The 20,726-nt window shown below is 45.7% G+C and overlaps 1 protein-coding gene across 12 annotated transcripts in view; it reads left to right on the forward strand.

Moving 5' to 3' along the window:
• Positions 1-20,726, forward strand: part of LOC136114600 (netrin receptor DCC) — a 361,710-nt gene that overhangs the window by 65,360 nt on the left and 275,624 nt on the right. Inside the window, exons 1-3 of one of the 12 annotated variants that reach the window (XM_071801695.1) lie at positions 11,512-11,530; positions 12,924-13,151; positions 13,755-13,944. The exons of 10 other annotated variants lie outside the window; for them this stretch is intronic. In XM_071801695.1, coding sequence (XP_071657796.1) covers positions 13,935-13,944 — 10 coding nt within the window. In that variant the 5' untranslated portion in view covers positions 11,512-11,530; positions 12,924-13,151; positions 13,755-13,934. Of the gene's footprint in view, positions 1-11,511; positions 11,531-12,923; positions 13,152-13,754; positions 13,945-20,726 lie in introns of those variants that run through there. One more of the 12 variants, XM_071801694.1, reaches the window with a different exon arrangement.

Raw genomic sequence — 20,726 nt, forward strand, 5'->3', positions numbered from 1 at the left:
GCGGTTGCGGTTATTTGTTTTCTCTGGGATGGGGAAAATGGAAACAAGCAGCAAACATGAGGCTTAATTGTTGAATTGAACTATTTATGCTGGTTTGCTATGGTGCTCATCACTGGGACTCTTTAACTGTTGCTGGTTTCTTATTGCTTGCGCATATTCTGGGCAAACAGAGGATCTGGTAGTGCTGGTTTTAACGTGAGAGTTAATCAGAATTAACTCAAAGTTGCCAGCGGGATCGCATTGGAAATAGAAAAAGAGTTTGCATTTTGCTCAAAACAGTAAGGATCACGCTCTAAATGGAGTATTTTAGTCGAATAGAAGTCTTAATCTTATCAAAATACGACTAAAGGGTATTATTCAGTGACAATGATATGCACTTATAGTTCATGTTGTGTGGTTAATATGGAAAAGCTCAGTAATAGCAGAGCCAAAGGTGGCTGAGAGTCGGGCCGGCTGGGCACGGAGCTGGAGGTTATTTATCCATCAAGCTGCCATCTGATTTATTCATTACACACAAACAAGTGCATTCTATGCGAGGATGGGGAGAAAACCGACCTCGGACCACCAGAGAGCTCGGGCAATACCAACATCAGCCTGGCCGACACAATAATACAGAGACTCGGACTTGAGAGCATCAAAACCCCGCAGGTGCGGCGATAATGATTTGGAGCTGCAGAAACACCGAACCCCGCTGGGCCCTGTACCTTAGAGCCAGGAGCGCGGGGGACAGCGCTTGATACCTTGGTAACCGCTCTCTTGCAAAGGCCAAAATAGGTTGGTTTGTATTATCTTTTAAAGAAACCAAATGTACCGCTACCCAGCGCTACTCCTGGTGCATACCAAGAGCGTTTAAGTGTTTTCTAGCCTTGAAACAGCTGAATAACCTTTTAGAGCTGGCACTAAAATAAACTAGAGAAATTGATTAGCTTTTCTGCCTTTTATTTCTATGACTGGTTGCTCGTTGCTGTTTGAGAGTCAACGAGGAACATGTTCCATCGATACTGTGATGGCACAGTGTCACGCTTTTCGTTTTGGAGACTGTTAAAGTGGACAGGGCGGAGGTTTAGGCGGAGCTCTAGCGCCTAAACCTGTCTACAGCACCATGAAAAACCCTTGCTCCTTACACGCATCCCTTGGTTTTAGCAGAGTCGGGGACGCAGAACCCTCTGGGGGTCATCAAACATTTATTCCGTACGACACACCGCACCAAATTGGTGATAAAAATATCAAAGCAATGCCGGATAACGAAGAGGACGCGATGCTGAGATGGTGCACAATCAAAATACCACTCGGGTACCTTGCTTTCCTCCCGAAAAACCCAAGTTTTGGTGCAAAATCCTGTAAGGATGATGTTCAGATGGTCCTTGTCAGGAGTTCTTGTCCAAATGGCCCTCGGAGATGGGGTGAGTTTTGACTGCTCGGATGGATCGATGCGATGAAAAGCACAGGGGGAATAATTTGGAGAGCTGTGTATCTGGAGCAGGGCTTGTCTGTGGAAAGAACATCTGGCAAGCCAAGCTATGAAGCAAGAAGGTTTCGTTTAATTGAGACCATAACGAGAAATAGCGCGAGGAAAGCAAAGCCCCGTAGGCAGAGCTGGAGCACCCAGGTAATGCTCAGCCCCTCGGAAAATGCAGCTGAGGTTTGAACCGTTCAGCAAAGTGGGGGAGAAAATACAGCTCGCTTCATTTGCTTTTATAGAACTGTTTAAAAAGCGGTAGCAGTGAATTACTGAAATAGCTTTATAGCAACACGCTAATGACTTGAAAACCCAGGAGAAAAATCACAATCGCCGTTCCCTTGGGTTTGTTGTGTGTTTTATTTGGAGTGTTTGTCGGTAAATTATGATCTTTTTAATTCATCCCTCTGCTTTTCTCCGCACGTTAGTGAGCGACTGCCTGTTTAAATAGATGATCGTACAAGTCGGGCGAAAAGGAGTCACATCCTTCTCTCCCCCGAATCAAAAAGGTGCCTTTGGCTTCTATCCATCTGTTCCTCCCCCAAAACAGCATCCACCTGAATGCAGATGGGAATGAGACGGGGCAACGTGGTCCTGACTTCTGCTCACGGTCAAGGATGCGGCGATAATAAACCCTGAGCAGGACTGGAAACTCAAGCCATAAATGTAAAATGAATGTAAGATTTATCTACACCCTGCAAGACAAAGCGCTGGATGCATTGAACCGCTTCTCTAACTGGATCTGGTTGACGGTTATCACGCTTTCTAGCCCAAAAAAACATGCAAGAGGTGAGAAAGTTGCCTGGGGTTGATTCTGCCTTCTGTTGCGCGTGTTGATCTGTAGGAGGAGGAGGGTTTTCCTCTGGAAAATCCATCTATTTGCAGAAACAGCATCTGTAGGAGGATTCCTGAGCGTGGTGCTTATGTTCACAAACATGCAAACCCTTCAAGATGTGAGTGGGTACTTAAAGCGATTCCTTCTCTTTCAAGCCCCAACAAAGCTTTTGAATACATCTTTTTATTTTGCCATCATGTCACTTCTTAATCTGTAATTATACTGTTAGTTATTGGCATCTATACACACATCTCTTTCTAAACAACATTTTGCATGTTCTTCCTAATGACAGTGCTGTGAAGACACTAGCATGGATTCAAACAATATGTTCAATATATATATTCTCCTTGATTATTTTTACTTGGCTACCATGAGCTTTATATTCTTTTCAGTATTGCGAATTGAACCCTCCGGTAGCTGCTTCTCGAATCTTCACACAGGTGGCTGAAATAGTTGCTTTTCTAAATGAAAAGGGTGTTTACAGTGGAGGTTTTTAAGGATGGGTTAGACGACCATATATCGAATACAATTTTGCTGTCGCAATGGAAATGCGTTGAAGGGCCGGCTCTATTTGCTGAAGTTCCTGATAAGCAGCATCTTCAAATATTGGAAGCGAAGAGAAAAATCCCAGCGGGCTGGGGAAAGCAACGGATGCCGATTTCCAACTAGCTTTGCTGGTAGAAAGTTTGGCCTTGTAATCTAAACCTTGCATCTCCAGCTCTGGAACTTAAGCCTGTTAATTCCTGCGCTATCTGCGGAGGACAGGAAAACCAGATTTATTGCTGTTTGCTTCGCATCAGCATTTTCCCCGCTCAAAAAGTTATAATGTCTCTCCTTTTCGGGCCTAAACCACCTCTGTTCTCATGTGTTTGTGGGCTGTGTTTTCTAGTGTGCTCCAATATCCTATATTCTCATGAACCCTTTCAGAACAGCAGAAACCACCTCTAATCCTCGACCCTTTCTTGCAGAGCTGATGTTCAACCTCATTCCTTCCCCTGGATTTGCACAACTGATAAAATTTGGGGTTTTAACCTACATTCCGTTGCCGTTTTGCATTGCGTCTGATTTATTTTCTGCACCGTTAATGCCGTTTGGAGAAGTAATTCTGAGTTCAAGCAAAAGACTCTATAGCACAGTTTGATAGGAAGAGTCAGGATTTAATTGTAGGTGTTAATGAGAGTTTGACAGAAGGCGAATGCCCATGATTTTGCAATAACCCGCTTGTGCCTGCGCTGTCCTTAGGAATCAGGTTTGTATCTGCTCATAGAAACTGAAGCTGGATAATTTTCTTGCTTTACAATAAAGTAATCAAGAGAGGTTCAAGTACCGAAGGCCCAAATTGAATTTGATGAAACCCTGACTACATATTCTCCAATCTCTTCTACAGATTCGTTGGCAACATCCACCGCTGTTAAATACCAAAGTGTAACCTGATCTTCTTCTGAATTTATAGTTTCTCTTGTTTTCTGGCCACTACACCCTGAAATAATGGAGTATTTTATCTTATTTTATCTCCCGTGCATCTGCTGTTCCTCTGTTCCGAGGCAGTTTGTGTCCTTGCAGGACTTACCCCCCTCTCCCCTTGTTCTTATTCTCTTTACCGTTCTTTGCAAATCGCTTTTGGACACACACAAAACCCCCAAATGAAAGCCAAGTGACGTGGGACAGCGGAAACATGGTATGATAATTGAGAATTGATAATTATTTGGACCGTGGGAGAGAAAATAGTGGCTTGGTTAGCGGCTGCGGCGGGAGTTTATTGCTATTAAAACCTTCAAGCTGCGTCTCCGCTCCTTCCCATTTACCGTTTTAACTCATTCTTCCATATTAGACCTTTCAAAAAATAGCATGAAAACGAACTTTTACCTTTGTGGAGAAGAAAGATTTGCTGTTCGTCCTGCATTAGCACAACTACTCGCTTTGCGACAACGGTTCTGCGTGGGACAGGGCCGATGAAACACGTCTACATGGAGCGACGCGGCCGTTTGGTAGGCGCAACCTTCTCCTGTTCTGCCTCCAGTATAGCATCCATTAATAGCTGGATGAGCCTCAACACCAGGCAAAACTAACGAGCATTTTGATTAAGACAAGCTGGAAAAGGGCCAAGCGCTAATAAAATTAGAAGGAAGCCGGCCTCTTCAAATGAAATGAATTGTCTGCGTAATGAGAAGAAAAAGTTGAAATGAGCTAAGCGGTGCCTCAAAATGAAGCATTTAGTAATTGTTATTACTGGGAACACGTAGAATCTGAAAACAACTTGTTCTATTTTTCATTAATTGTTAATTTAGCGGCTAAGCAGAGTTATATAGGGGAAGGAGTTATTGCAGGAGCTGAATTGAGGCCTCCCCGTTGTGCGCTGAATTTACCTGGGCAAAAGTGGCCCTAGAACTGAATCATCTTCTATTTGCTTGAATATACCCCCCCAATTCTTTGACATTGTAGAGGACGCTAAATGTCTTGAATGGGTTGTCACAGGAGCTCTTGTGACACTGCTGAGGATCAGAGGAGCTTCGTGGATCAACGGTGCTCAAGATATGGGGGAAAGCAAGAGGAAAAGGCAGCATTTGGAGCAAAGGAATGGAGGCGATTGCTGAGCAAAGCCATGGTAGGGAGCTGCATGAGGATGCCGACTGCGCAGAAGCCGTAAAAACCACATTAAAATACATTAAAACCTAAGTGTTCAAACTCACGCGGCAAGGTAGAAACTCACTGCAAGCCGTTTGTCACCTCTCTCCAAAAACATGGGCACATTTCCTTCTCTTTTCCCTTTAATGCCATCAGTTTGATCCTCTCCCAAAATTTGCAGCGTGCCAATAGGATAGCAACGCGTTTCTTGAATGTTAGCATCGCAGCGTAAAGAACTATAGTGCTATTAGGGGAAGGAGGCAAGCGAGGGCTGATCTAAAGACTCAAGCTGGTCCGTGCTCAGTGAGGTGATTATTGTTATTAAAGCTCTGGCCGAGTCGGGCTCAACTCTGTCAAGCGACTGTGTGGCAATGGCCTTTTTACTCAGCAGGTTCCCCGCTTGGCGCTATCAGAAGCGTTTCCAGCACGGCGAACAAATGCAACAAGGTTTAGTGCCTTTTTGGATTATTTTCCTGCCTTTTGCTAGCGCTGCTCGCATCGATCGCAAAATAACTTGCGTTCCGGGGCGTTTTCCGCTCTGACGCGGTGCAATGATCACCAGGGGCCATGGGAACGTGGAGGGAGCAACCTGTGCCGAGCAGAATCATTGCGTCCTTGCTTTATATTCCCCGTGGGTTTGTCACCTGCTGTAAGAAACCACTCCCAGGTAAAAGGTAAAACCTCTTTGGATGTGTGGATTTAGTGCCCTGTTCCCAAGAGGCGTCCGTCTGTCCGGCAATAGCGGCTCCCGCAGAGGATTTACCTGCAGGTTTAATGAAATGAGCCCGAGTTTGTGAAGTTGTTAAAGAAACCATCAGCAAATGCTTCGATTCGGACGATAGTATTGACCGCAAAGTGCGCTTAGGTTGAGTTTAACTGCCAGGCAGCAATATAGCCCTGTAGCAAATAAGGGGATAACATAGTTTAAACGTTAAATTGTGCTTCTTGGGGATGGTGGTGGACTCCGCTATGAGCTTTTATCTCAACGTTGCTCGCTTGATGCTTTATATTGTACATTCTAGTTGGTGTTTCCAGTGCTGGTTTCAGTTCTTTGGGTCGTTATATTGCTACATCTGCCCCAAACCAGTGCCTGGACTTGATTTGGTGGCTTTGGAGCGGGTGAAATTTCAGTGCAAGAAAGTTAATTCGCAAGGATGCAGATTAAACCCAAAGTGTTTGTTACCAGGTGTTTTCAGCACCGCTGCTTTGGGAGAAGTTTGAAACCGGTGGAGTTTTGCAGATGTGCTGCAGATGTTTCAAGTCAACTTCTATGTAAAGCTTTACAGATGTCAACTTGTGTTGAATCCATTGGCGCCTCAGCTTGCAGGTGAGGGCTATTATTTGCTTGTTATTTGCTTTCCGAAAGCGGCTCTTGTTTCGCCTGAGTTGCCTTTAAAACCGACGTGCGGTTTTAATCACGTTGTTTGTCTTACCTTCCAAACGCAGCTGTGAACCTGAAATATAGGAGCGGCAGATGTTGAGCTGTACAGCTGTTTTAACACTTGGGTGATAGGTTAATTTTCCCTCTTTGTGTTAGTTTATTAGCTCATCAAACAACTGGCAAAAGCCTTGAACTCTCCATCCTTTTGCAATTCCTGCTTCCCCAGACTCAGCTTTGAAATCAAACTGTGTCAGGTCGTGGGTTAATAACAGTGTCTTTGGCTGTGACGAGCAAATAAGGATCATGGCAATTAGACAGTGGCTCAATTATAATATAACGGGGTGATGGAGGTGAAGAGCAGCACCTCCAGTTATATGAGAACCTTTAAAAAAGGCAGAATTCTGTTTTCAAAGAAACATTGTTTTCTTACATCAAATGATAGGTGCATTTAGTCTAGGCTGTACTGGGCATATAATACCCACCTGTTGCCTATTTAAGCAGCGCTTAAATCTGGTCCCTGGTGGCTAAATCCAACCTCAATCGATGGCTCAAGCGCTTGCTTAAGGGTTATTGTGGATGAGGATGATGCGAATCGGAGACCAAACGCACAGGGAGACGTTTGATCCCGACTTCACCCCAAAGTGGGGTGTCTGTCACCCCTCAACCCGGTGATGGACTGGGCGGTGATGGGAATTCGCCCCTCTTATTGAATCAATTGTGCTGTGGCTGCTGGTGGTTGGTACGAAATATAAAACACATAATAAAATATAAAAGGGCATCGTGCTGCTGGGACCCCTGACCTTGGGAAGGGAAATATTGTATATATTTATTGTATTTTTATTAAGAAATACCTGGCGAGTCGCTGGCAGCGGTGGAGGAGGAGAACTGAAAGTGCCTTCTAATTAAGTCAAGGAACGAAACAGCCGGAGGGCAAAGATTTTGAATTTAAATGGAGCCTCAAGGAAAGCCGAAAGGAGGGATTAGATCCAAGAGCATGGAAGATGCAAAACTCACAGGAAAGCGGCGTTTTAATGCCACGGCCAGGTAGATATGGAAGGCTTGTGATCTTGGGGTGAGCGGGAGAAACTGCCGGTGCTGGGATCATTGACAAGAAGCAGCATCCCAGAGTGTGTTGGTTGGATTGGTCCTGACTCACGACAGGTTATTTTCTATTTGTCTGGGTATTTCGTAGGTTTTTTATCCTTGTAGATGCAATGCTGGGCTGTTTTGGAAGCACTTTGAGTCCTGTCCGGCATCCCAAGGGCATCACGAGGCAGCAGGGAGCAGCTCGACCTGAACATTGTCTCTTTCTCACGTCTTATTTTTCTGGCGTGTTCTGAAACGTTCATTTCTCCGTAGATCTCTGGAAACTCTGGAGACTTATTTTGGGGTTTTATAGAAGCACTTCAATCTCTTTCCTGAACTGAAGCAGGTGGGCGAGCAACTTGATCTTTGTAGTAAAGTCTGATTCCTTGGATTTCTATATAATTGTGTACGTTTAAGCTGTGCTATTACTTTAGAATTTAATGCATCGTTAGCTCATGTCTGTAGCTGAAAAAATGAAAGATAACGACACTGGACTGGAATTGGGGTCGTTCTTGAGTGACCAATAAATACTTGGAGCAACATCCCAATGAAATAATCAGTTAAATAAAACACTAATTTATTCTCCCAAGCTTCCAAAAGGTATTTTTTGGTAGATAAGCACAGATTCTGCCTATTCAGATAAAAGAGCATCCTTAACAAACGTGCTAAGCATAACACCTCTGACATTCCTTTCCGCGTAGCGAAGCGGAATCTCATCAGTTCATCGGGAGGAACATCAGGTGGTGACGTTGGCGAGAAAGGGAAATAAGAGGATTAAAGCAAAAAGGGTTTTGCTGAAGGGATTCCTACCTGTTACAGAAGTTATTTTCAACTTAATAGTAGATAATGGTACAGATGCGCAAACAAAAGAGCCGAGTGCACTTGGAACAGCTTGAAAGGCAAGTCAGAATGGCTTAAAATAGGGAGAGAATATTAAGCACGCAGATCTCAAACGACAGGACTATGCTGTGTTAATTGCTCCGAGTCGCCGTCAACGCCGGCTGGCGGTTCAAATGGCACCGAGGGAACCGCCGGCGCCTCTCAATATCCGGCTTTTCTTTCGGTGTCTAACTGGGAGCAGAAATCTTCGCAACATCTGCATTCGGCGCTTGACAAACCCAACGCTGAGCAAAAGGGGGGTAAAAATCCCTGGGGAGCTTCGTGCTGGGAAGGGAGCCTGGGAAACATCACCCGTGCTGCTCTGCATCGGCAAATATAACATCGTGTGGGGCTGAGAAGGGTCCTCGTCGCTGCCAGTGGGATTTGGTGCGTTTGCCAAACCCTATGTATGGTTCTGTTCTGGTTTATACCCATAAAGCCGGAGACGCAGCTGGGAGCGATGAGTTAAGCCGGGTGTTCGGCTGGAGATGGAAATTTGGCCTCATCAACAGGATCAAAAGCTTGGCCCTTCCCTGTGGTAACAAGGATGGAACGGATCACCGAGAAGACTTATTGTTCGGTGTTAATCAAGATTAAGAAATTGAACTAAAGCCAAGCTGAGCATATGGCAGGCTGGTCCCAAAACTACTGCGGCTGTGAGCGGTTGGAGAAAGGTGTTTAAATAGTGTCTGGCCATAAAATTATAGATACGGTTTTAACTTGATCATCTCCAATCAAGTGTGTCCATCTAAGCTGCCCGCAGGGCTGGCCTGGGTCCCGCTTTCCTAGGAGCAAGGCAAGAGCAGGAAGGGCTGGGCTACTGGGACACTTGCCCAGTAAAACCAGTGCTCCCCACACCATTCTTACTGGGCACCAGTCTGTGGGGTGAGGGAAGGGGCATAGCTGCTGTTTTAGACACTTTTCCTTCTATAAAGGATGCAACATTGAGCTTTACCTTCAGGTTCTTCCAACTCCTCCATCAGCAACCAGTGGTTCAAGTGAAAATTGATCAGGTAAACCCACCACAAATGGGAATTACATTTGTTTTAAAACAGCTCCGCCAAATAGCTCATTTTTACCCCAAGAATTCACCTTCAGCCTTTCCCAATTGTGGTTTTAAGTGCTGTGCTTAAAGCAGATGGAAGAGCAATGACCTGTCTTTGTTAGGCGAAGTGCTGAGCCTAATGGGTGGCTCAAGCTTAAAGCCAGATAGACTGGCTGACGTTCTTCAGACATTATCGCTGCCTTTGTGTTAATTACTATTGATCGTTAGGGAAACTTTGGAAAAGGTGGTTGTGGAGAGACTGGCCCCACTAACCAGTTCTTCTCTGTAGGGGTTTATTGGGTGTTTTGTTCTTCCTCAAAATTAATTGTTGGGAAGATGGGCTTTTAGCAGTGTGTGGATATAGTAAAATACCTTTATATTATTTGTTTGTGGTGTAACGTCTCTAATTGCGTGTTGCTCTGCCTCCCAAGAAAGAACTTTTCAAAGAAAAAATTAAGCTTCACATGCTCCATATTCTTCTGTAATACAGAAAACACCAAGTCCCTTCTCACTGAGAAGAAGTTTCTTCTATTTAAGTGGAACCTCCTGTGTTCCAGTTTGCACCATTACCCCTTGTCCTGTCACTGGTTGTCACCCAGAAGAGCCTGGCTCCATCCTCCTGACACTGCCCCTTTCCATATTGATCCCCATGAATGAGGTCACCCCTCAGTGTCCTCTTGTCCAGCTCCAGAGCCCCAGCTCCCTCAGCCTTTCCTCACACGGGAGATGCTCCACTCCCTTCAGCATCTTGGTGGCTGCGCTGGACTCTCTCCAGCAGTTCCCTGTCCTTCTGGAACTGAGGGGCCACAACTGGACACAAGATTCCAGGTGTGGTCTCCCCAGGGCAGAGCAGAGGGGCAGGAGAACCTCTCTGACCTACTGACCACCCCCTTCTAACCCACCCCAGGTACCATTGGCCTTCCTGGCCACAAGGGCCCAGTGCTGGCTCATGCTCACCCTGCTGGCCCCAGGACCCCAGCTCCCTTTCCCCCACACTACTCTCCAACAGCTCATTCCCCAACTTATACTAGAACCTCCTTTTAGTCGTCTCCCTCATTACCATCACTTCTGGATCACAAACTCGCTGTTTTGATCAAGTTAATTCCTCCTTCGGGTTTTGAAGCAGAAGGTCTTTTGGATCCTGAAGCTCCACCGCACAAACACGATGTATTGGGTGGGAAGCAAATATCAATGTTGGGCTGTTTAAATTGACTTTTCAAGGCAAAAAAAATCTTTTCACTGATGTCAATGGAGCCAGAAATAGAGATGAGAATCTGTCTTTACACTTCAGAGCTCATTCCGCCGTAGAAATGCAACAGCAGCTGGTATCTGGGTTAAATAACGTGTGTTCCTCTGGTAATTTTGTCTCCCTCTTGGAGAAAATGCTCTAGAAATGGTGCGGCCCCCACAGTACCAGTTAAATGGGATTATAGGCTGTTACTATTAGTTGCGTTACTTTTAAAACTTGCCTTTTTTCCTCCATCCAAATAGCGACTTATAATAATCTTTGGGTCAGAAATACCCTTCTGCCTTACTCCAAGCGGCGTATAAGCTTTTTGGTGCTCTTGTTCTCTCTTTGGAAGAATTAAATAATCATTAATGACTCATTGTGGTTTGCTTGGACAAAAGAAACACAATGTAATGCATTTTTTCATGTGTTGAGATGATCTCCAGGCTCACGGACCTTTCTACTCATTGGACTAAAGTTAGCGTAGGAAGAAATTAGGGAATAAAATTAATATTAGCGAGTAATTGACTTTTTTCTTTTCCTCAAATAATTTGTGCTTTCTAAATATTACAAAATTCCCTGGAAGGAATATTCCGTAATTATTTTGCTTTTCGCATTTGGCAGCGTGTCGTTCGGTGGCCCCGTCTACAGGCAACGTGGCATTGGGTGACCCCGTCCGTGGGCAATGTGTCGTTGGGTGGCCCCGTCCATGGGTAACGTGTCGTTGGGTGGCCCCTTCCACGGACAACGTGGTGTTGGGTGGCCCCTTCCACGGGCAACGTCTTGTTGGGTGGCCCCGTCTACGGGCAACGTGTCATTGGGTGGCCCCGTCCATGGGTAACGTGTCGTTGGGTGGCCCTGTCCATGGGTAACGTGGCATTGGGTGGCCCCGTCCATGGGTAACGTGGCGTTGGGTGGCCCCGTCCATGGGTAACGTGGCGTTGGGTGGCCCCGTCCATGGGTAACGTGGCGTTGGGTGGCCCCGTCCATGGGTAACGTGGCGTTGGGTGGCCCCGTCTACGGGCAATGTGTTGTTGGGTGGCCCCGTCTACAGGCAAGGTGGCGTTGGGTGGCCCTGTCCACCGGTAGCTCATTTGGCAGCTCAATTATCTATTTTTGGCGGTTTCTCTACCATACATATTGCGGATATTCAGCGTCAAAATCCCATCTTGTCAGAAGTAGAAGAGTTAAAAGGAAAAATGCACGCTCTAATGATCCTCCCACGCGTGCCTCTACAGAAAGCAGCTGGATCACCGAATCCGCCCCTTGAATAAACGTCCAATTTTGACACTGAACTGTTGGAAAAGCCACAGGTTGGAAACAAGGTGTGGAAAGGGTAGGGTTGTTTTTCAGGTCAGCTGCACAAACGGAGGGGAAGGATGGAATGAAGTCTACAAAGAAACCCACGTTTACGGCCTGACACCCCAGGTTAACAACTCCCACAAGGCCGAGGTCTCGGCCTACGGTTCAAGCGCCTTTTTTCTGGCTTTTTCACCATCTAAAGGCTTTACAGGAAAGCAAAACCTCGGCGTCACTTGGATTATTTTGTCTCTTCTATTGCTTAACTGTGTTTATGTATTTTATCTCATAAATATTGAAGAGCTCGTCATATCAAAGCGTCTCTCAGGCGACATCTCCGAGCGTATGAAAAACTACATTGAAAACTCGTTTATCTCGTTGCGCTGATCAAGGGGAAAAAAGGCCACAAGCTTCCTAATGATCCCGATTCACTCCGACTGAGCCTTTTTGGACTGCGAGGTTGTGATATCTTCTCAGAACATGGGCTTCAAAGAGGAATTACGGAGCTTATTAGAGCGGTAGCCTGAAATCCTCCGGTGTGTGTTATCCAGAGGTCATAGTGGATGATTTAACCATCTTTTCAGGGAAATCTGAGTCGAACCAAAGTGTGTAGATCCCCTTTGAAGGCTGCTCGGGTACAGCGCTAATCCCTTTTCCTACCGGTGGAAGAACTGGTGTTATTTTGTGTGAGCGTAATAAAGACAGTCCAGCTTTACACAGCTTACTCTGAACCGCTTCCTCAATACCCGTTTGCTGTAGAATGAGATGTATTGTTGGTAATCCAGGGAATTTATCACTGGGTAGTGAGGTGGAGTGTGAACTGGAAGAAGCCAGAGAGTCGTGAGCAATGGGGCAGAGTCCAGTTGAGGCCTGGATCCAGTGCAGTGCCTCAGGGGGCAGTGCTGGGGCTGCTGTTATTCAATATATTCATCAATGATTTGGACATTAAGTCTTGAATGTGGGCAGGAACAACCCCAGGTTCCAGTGTAAGCTGGGGAATGAGCTGTTGGAGAGCAGCGGAGGGGAAAGGGGTTGAAAAACGTCACGTTGGGGTGAAATAATATCATTCTCTTCATTTCTCCCCAGTTGTTCTCCCGTATTATCGAGACATTTGCATGAGAAGAGGATCTTTGTGATCTTTGTTCCTGAAGGGCCCATCTGCTCTTATTTCCCCCACCTGAAGTCCTAATCCTGCTTTGGATGTGACGGCAGCACTGAACAAATGATAGTAACATCACAGCAAGAGCATCACGGCGCTTTCAGGTCCATGAGGAAATCAAAGCCTCGGCGTGGAATATATGTGATACAACCACGGTAAGAGATTAAAATATGGCCGAATAAACTTGAACACGCTGGTGAAAGAGTTTTAGTTTGGAACTTTCAGGAGTCAATGAGTCCCTCGGGGTCTGGCTCGATAGGCCACGGCCTTTTGCTTGTCCAGGTTGGTTCGGTGCTTTCATACTCAAGAAAAAGCCCCGTTTTTGTGCTGATGTCTGAATCTGTGAGTCTCTTTATCCTCCTCTGGTCTCACCACCGTCTATGCGGAAGCAAATTCTCTCCTGGCGCTGATTGTGAGTTAGAAGAGCAATAACATTCCTCCTCAACTTTGCTCTTGATAATTCATTTGTCCTTTAGCTGTCATTGAAGCCACCCTCTGCTGAGACTACATGTTCTTTCCATTCCCATAGTCTTGATCTTCTGGAAATGTTCTTTATATATTTATACACACATTTCATTTGTTATTGCGGCGCGTTGCTTACGAGCTACCCCCAGAGCAATACTTTTGACAACATTTTCGGCTTTGATGGTATTATCTGTTCCCTGTATAGCGAGAGAGAAACGCTAGCGACTTTGATTTTGAAGGATAGCAACTGCATTATCCTGCGAGCACACAAAGGTCTCCGCTCCCTTTCTTAGGTGCTCCCCGTGGTGCCGGCAACGTCTGAAATCAATGCTGCTAATTCATCCCTGACACCACTCAAAGGCCGAACCGAGCATGGAGACCTCGCTGCTTTAGATTCTCCCGTTCCCACAGTTTCACCCGCGGTAAATCCCAACAAATCCTGCCCTGGACACCGTCCGTTCGCTCTCGTTTTAATGTTATCAGGTAACAAACACCGTTTGAATTGTATTTGTATTTCACACGAGTAACGCTGACAGCTCAGGGAGGGTGAAATTTGGGAGGCTCCATCCTTGTGCTTTGAGGATTAAGATGCATTGCCAAACTCGGTTCAGAACTTCTCCCTACCCTAATTTTGGCAAACTTGCTTCTATCTGTAATGAATTCAGGATTTTATGTTGTTGGATGCAAGGCATACAAAGGATTATTATGTGATCCAGCTAACGTGACTCCATATGCTTTTAATACAAAGGTGGAAAGTTGATTGTCACCTCCAAAAAGTCTTCCCTAATACTAAATTGAGCATATTTTGCGCATTTGAGACAACCCAGAGATCCAACAGGCCCCTTCGATTTGGCTTGCACTGGTTTTGTGGCCTTGTTACAAGCAGGGACTTTGTTTTATTCGGTGAGATAGGAGGGGGATTGCTCAAGGTTTTGTGGTTGGACTGAGAGGGGATGGAGCGTTTTCAAAGGAGCTTTGTGTAGGGAGGAACGATGAGCTCTGGGTGTGCGTATCTGCATCCTCTGTGACAGAAACAGCTGGAAATCAAAGGGAAAATTGAGGTTGAAGGTGAGGGAAAAGTGGATTTATCAGTGGGGGAAGGTTTCTCACATAATACCCTTTCTTCCCAAAACTGCCAAGCTCCGTTTCTTGACAAAGCACTACAAAAATGGTGCGGAGCCAGGGAAGCGAGGTTCATAAGTTGTATCGATGCTCCCGGAGTTCCTAGTGAATCATTTTGATACACCTCACCTCTTCTTTTCTGTTGCCCTGCCAGGGCTGCTACAAACTCCCCAGGATTCAAGCGCAGAGATGAGAACAGGGAGCTGAGATTTCAGGAGTCCGCTGCTTCTCCTTGCTCGGGGCACGGCTTGGAATGAATCATTTACACCTCTTGGTGCTTCTGGATTTGACACAGGAGGAGGCTCTCCTGCCGCGGCCGCCTGGCAATGTTTTGTCAGGCGATGCTCAGGTTGGGCGTCTTATCTTCAGGTTTTATCCCTGCGAGGTAGGGGATGGCTGGTTCCTTTTATCTGGGTTTCTGCGGCGCGGCTGCGGTTTATCTGAACTGCACACGCGCGTCGCGTCTCTTCTGAAAGCAAAACCTCCTCCAGGCCCGAGCTGAAGGGAAGATCCGTGGCGGGCTTTTCTCCTCCAGTTAATTTAGCAGCTCTCCGAAGTGCCTCGCAGGCAATCCGTGTCCCAGCGGCTCGATGCTTTCCAGCTGCCAAGAGGCAGCCTGCAAATAGAAATGGGAAAGAAGCAGAGAGAGAAGGTGGCTCAGCAGTTACCAGGGCAGATTGAGCTTGTGCTGACCTTCAATAAGTCACTTACGCTACTCTAAGCGAGGAGCCACTGCGTGTGTTCTTTTTTTCCCTCCAGCTCATGTTCTCTGGCCGCTGTTGTGTTTGGTTTCCCTTAAATTCTTTATCTTGTATAGCTCAGTGTTACTTTTGCCTGTGCTGCAGCTTCTTCACCAGCTTGTAAGGGAGCCGGGGAGTCCCCGAACTGCAATAAAACCCCCAACTCCGAGTACACGTGTCCCTGGCGTAGCAAACAGCGCAAGTACAAAGAGATGAACCTCGTGTTTTAATGTCTTCTTTAGATCAGATTCCTGCAAAGTAGCTCTGAGGAAGTGGTCGATAGCGTGTGCGTGCAAGTACAAGCCACCCATTGCTCAGATTTAATGCAAGTTGGTAACTGGGTTGTTTATTGCTCTTTCTTTGCAAAATTGTGATATTTCCATCCAGAAACGTGTTGGGGGAATAGTAAAGATGCTTTTCCCAACCCCATGTAATCCTACGTTCCAAAGTGAAAGACGGCCTGTAGGAGAGCAAAAGAACAAGACTGAGACTAAAGGTGAGCAGCAGAACCAGTAGCTGAACTGGAAATGCAGTGTTTCCAGCCTAGGCCGCAGCTGTGCCGTAGACAGAGCCCATCTCTCTCATCCTAGTGTGGTTGACGTGCAACCCAACGGGAACGGCATTTGGTTCTTTCATCCCTCGGATCCCGCTCGTTTCCCTGGGCCAAAGCGCTTCCAGGCATCAGGCGAAGAGCTGAGACGTCCCGGTGGCTGCAGGTGGGTGACCCTGCTCCGTGGCCTGCACACATGAACCTGCTCTTGGATCTGCTGGGCCACGTCTCAGCGGTGAACACGGGCCAGCTTCTCTTGCCACATGCTGATTCTTGGTGTGCTCTGGCTGCTTAGCACTGCTCTGACAGCACAGAGCAGCCAAAAATATGTTTAACTGGCTCTTGAAAATTACCTTTGTGCTCTTGAGATCCTCTCTGCACGATATTGCCAAAGCAGCTTTTGAGTAGAGGAGGAGAACAGGACTTGGCAGCGATTCTCTGGCCAGAACGCTTCCTTGGCACTGGAGCGTCCAGCTATAAATCTGATTAACTTGATCATTGCTCTGATTCGCGTTGAGATGTAGATGAACCCCAGTTAAGCTTCGGTTTCAGAGAACCCAACGGTGGCTTTAACTTCTCGCTGGTCAGCATCTTAATATTCGGATTCTTGTCCCCTTCATTGTCTTTTCTCCTGTTCCACCTCATCTGCAGGTACCAGCTCTGCCTGACTTGATTCAGCCCCTCGGGTGATGGTGAGGAGGCACCTCCATGCCTGCCTAAGCCTGTCTTGCCTAGTTTAGACCAGCTTTTTGAGCCAGAACCTCTCTTCTAAGTCTGTCATGTAAGACACAGCCACCCTGCGTTCTCAGAGTGCTGCAAGCTGAGGAAGCTGAGCAGTGAGACGGTAAAAATGCAAGAAATAAAGCAAATTATTTAACTTGGGTGGGGGGAAATGAAAACACTTAATCTCAAGTTTCTGTGTTCCTCATACGAGGGGCTCCTACCACATAACACAGCAGCTCTTTTCCCTCGTAATGTACTATTACATGTCTTGTTGGGTGTTTTTAAGGGATGTGCGTGGCTTGTTTTTATTGTTCTTTAAATTATCTCATACAAACCAGTCTCTCTTGGTATTCAGAGTTTGAGGTGAGGTCTGGAATCCCGTTTGCCGTCCATTAACCCATCACATTGAGACGCGTGGGCTTAGCGCAGCACCCTTCCAACCTCTTACTGTAACTGCACATCCTTAGAGGGTCAAAAAGCTTATTGAGAGGCATTTTTGCTACTTGTATTGAAATTAAAGATGTAAATCCTATCATAAAATCACTTGCAGATCTAGCTGGCCCTGTGGTTACCGTCACTCTTGAAAACTTGTGCTGTGCTTTAGGTTGATTTTCCTTTTGTGGCCGGAATTTCCAGTTATTATTAAAACGACTTAAAACAGAGGCGAGCGATGCTCGTATTGGTGAGTTTGATTTGAATTGGTTGATCGTTCCCGATGGTGGCTGAAACCCTCGTAATCACTTAGCTGGGAGTCTCTTGTATCCATCGTATTTATCCATATATTAATCCAAAAAGACTTGTGGTTTGGCCAGATGATACGAAGATTGTAAATGATGCAAAAAGTAACGCAGCAAATGGAAACTGCGGGGTGGTTTATTTAGTTATAAACACGCTATATTGTAATGAACCAAACAACTGGATCACACAATCAGCACTTCAGTCCTATTTGCTTTACTCTGCCCGATCCTCCAGCTTTCTTAGTGCACCAAAAACTGTTTGTATTGACAATTTATGGCTGCGAAATCACAGCTGGGGGTTTGGAAAGCATAGAGACAGATGGGGTTTCCAACCCCCGGGGAGGCAATTTGAGATGGAAAAGAAGCACGTTAACGGAATAAATTCTGCTAAAATGATGGTTAAGTGACTAGCAAAGAGTGTTGACCTTTAAATCACCACTTTTAAGCTTTGAAGCCACCAAATGATGGGGATAAAGGAGGTGGTGCTGAAGGGGATGAATTATTGTAGGTTGCGTGCGGGCTCGGGAATACAACTCGGAGTCGGTGAGTTCACATTTAAAACACTTTTATTCTGTTGAACGAACCCATTTTGAAGAAGAGCTTTAGAAAACACAAGGTGTGTGTGGGTAAGGTGAGGCAGGCCAAAGGTAAGGGAGATGCGCTTGGAATAACGTGCAAAACCGGCAAAAGACCGCGGCTCGGGGATAGAAACGTGATAATTAGAAGGTAGGGATCCAAGCGTGTGGCAGATGCAAGAGGAGCTAATCAGGTCTTACGGCGAATAAGCAAGAGGATTAGCTAAAATCAGCAGAGAGAGCGGTTTCGTTAGACAAAGCCTTTGGAAAAGCTCGTTTGAAATGTGGCCGGCACTGGGTAGCGGGTTTAAAGGAGGATATTCGCAATGTCACCGGGGTGGGAAGGCAGCGTTACGAGGCTTTAGGAGTCCGAGCCGGGGAAGAGAGGACTCGATTGTATTTGTCAGCGTTCAAAGAGGCTGATTGTAAAGCAGAAATTCCAACTTATGTCTAATTTCCAAAATAACACAAGGGTTTCTCCATGGAAATTCAGAAGCTGGATGGTTGGGCCCTGGTGACCGCAACATATCCAGCTCCAGTTCATTGGGCATCAAACCTGGTCACTATTATGAAACCTCATAAGTAATTCCCCTTCCTCTTCACTTTTTGAAGAGAAAAACATCTTTTTAAAATATACAACTATATCTTTACTCCAATAGCCATTAAACAGCGCAGGTGTGTCCCTGCTTATTTCAGTCTTAACGCAAACACATTGGAGTTTTGATGATGTTTGTTCATTGTTCTTCGAGCCCTTTGTGCACCCCGCTGGAATTGAGCTTGATGAAGATGGAGAAGGAGGGGGAAGGATCATTATCATCTTGATGAGGTATTAGGGTCGCGGCGAGCGGCGGTTTGGTCAATCCCGAGCGGTAATCAGCGCACACCTTTCATCTTCTTGGCTTTATGCTTTTACTCCGGCCCATAGTCTGCCAGACGTGGGCTTGTAAAGCAGAGAATGGGCAATTAATAATTTGCATTACTTTGCATGCTCGCTGTATTACGTGCATACGTAGAAAAACCAACGTTCACTAGGCCCCAGGGCATCCACCCATGCAGTTTTTAATCTGTCTTAAAGATAAGCTAAGGCTCATCTTTGAATCCTATATGGGATGGCGGGAAATCTGTAGGATAGTCTCAATGCCAGGGGTGGGTTAATGGTTGGAGTCTTATCTTAAAGCTCTTTTCCAACCTATACAATTCGCTGGTTCTGTGAGTGTCTCTTGCCGGCCCCTCAGCTGCTGGTTCAACACAAACCAATGTTTTAACGTATAGCTATAGGCTTTTTCCTCCCCACCCATCATCAATTACCGTCTGTCTTCTACTGGAGTCCCATCCTCTCAGCCCCAGCAAGGGGCTGACAGCGAACCACTCCGCTCTATAGGAAGAACACCGTAATTTATATATCCTGCTGATGCCGGCAAAGAGGAAGGTGAATTTATGACTTGCCTACTCGCATCTTTTCGCTTCTTTGACAAGATTGGTGGGCAAATAGAGCAAAACCTTGTCCAAGGACAGCGGCCGCGTGGCCTGGAATGAGGCCGCACCACCACCTCACTCGGTGTTATCCCAAGAGGGGTTAACGCGTCCACGTTCCTTCTATCGGACTCAACATATCGAAGTGTTACTCAATCTATTTTCTATTTAGTTTGCGGAAGCTGTGGTATTAACCTTTCCTTCTTTAGCGTGTGCTGGAAGAACAGACCAGACAGTGAAGAGTGAGCTAATAAACTAGAATATTCGTCTTTTATGCCAATCAAATAGTTGAATTTAACTTCTCGCTACGAGGAGCTGGTGGAATCTCTCACTCCTATTGGCAAACTGAGGCGTCAGTTGTCATTTGCTATTAAAGTAATTAAAAGTAAACTCTTCTGGCCTATGAAATACTGACAGGGAAACGTGGAGATGCTGCTGTCAGTGGGAATATGCGTCCGTGCTAAAAATCTGTTGGAATTTGGAGCCACGTTAAGCTGGTAGTACACATATAACCAATCTAATTTTGCTTTTTTGCTGGTCTAAAATAATTTCTTTAGGCAGATGAAGAAAATAAGTAGTAAAAATAACTGCTTGAAAGTGCATTATTACACCAATAAGTCCTAATTCTGTTGAAGTATTGGTGAGGCAGCGATAGCCTTGGGTAGGTGACCCCAGTTTTCTCCCCACTCAAGTGATGGATTCGTGTTGTTCAAATAACCCCATAACCCTTTATTTCCAATTATAGTGACATCTGATATTACAGCATCACAAATACTTTGAAACTATAAAGTTTTGTTATAGCACAGAGCGGTTTTTGGCAATTTATTTAATTAGGGCCTTCAAATAAAACTGTTAATCAGCCACCTTATACGGACAGATGGAAATTTGGGCTTTTTTCCCCCTATTTTAGACAAAAGCTCTTTTTCATATCCAGGATCCAATTAGCGATGGATCCAGACGGGGTTTATTGACCAGAGGCCCAAATTTCCTCCCGGTTGGGCGATGGGATTTTAGTTGAAAACACCGGCGGAGATTTCGGTTCTAAAGAAGAGACGCAGTCTTTAAATCAAGACCTGAAGGGTTGGCCTAATGATGGGTGATGCTTAGAATTCAATTACAGTGATAGAACAGTCAAGTTTTGATGTAGCAGCAAGAAGTTGGTTATTTATGTGTATATATATTTACACAAGAATATGCTGCGTTAAATCATTGCACACCCAGTCCAGGACCGTTCAGTGCCAGATATCGCAGAAATATATCAAAAACCCCAACTTTGAGAATTATTTTCCTTATTAAACACGTTATACCCTGAAAATCAAGCATCTCGTCCTCCTCTTATGTTGCC

This window comes from Patagioenas fasciata, chromosome W, assembly GCF_037038585.1.
Source record: "Patagioenas fasciata isolate bPatFas1 chromosome W, bPatFas1.hap1, whole genome shotgun sequence".
In the NCBI taxonomy this organism is placed as follows: Eukaryota; Metazoa; Chordata; class Aves; order Columbiformes; family Columbidae; genus Patagioenas; species Patagioenas fasciata.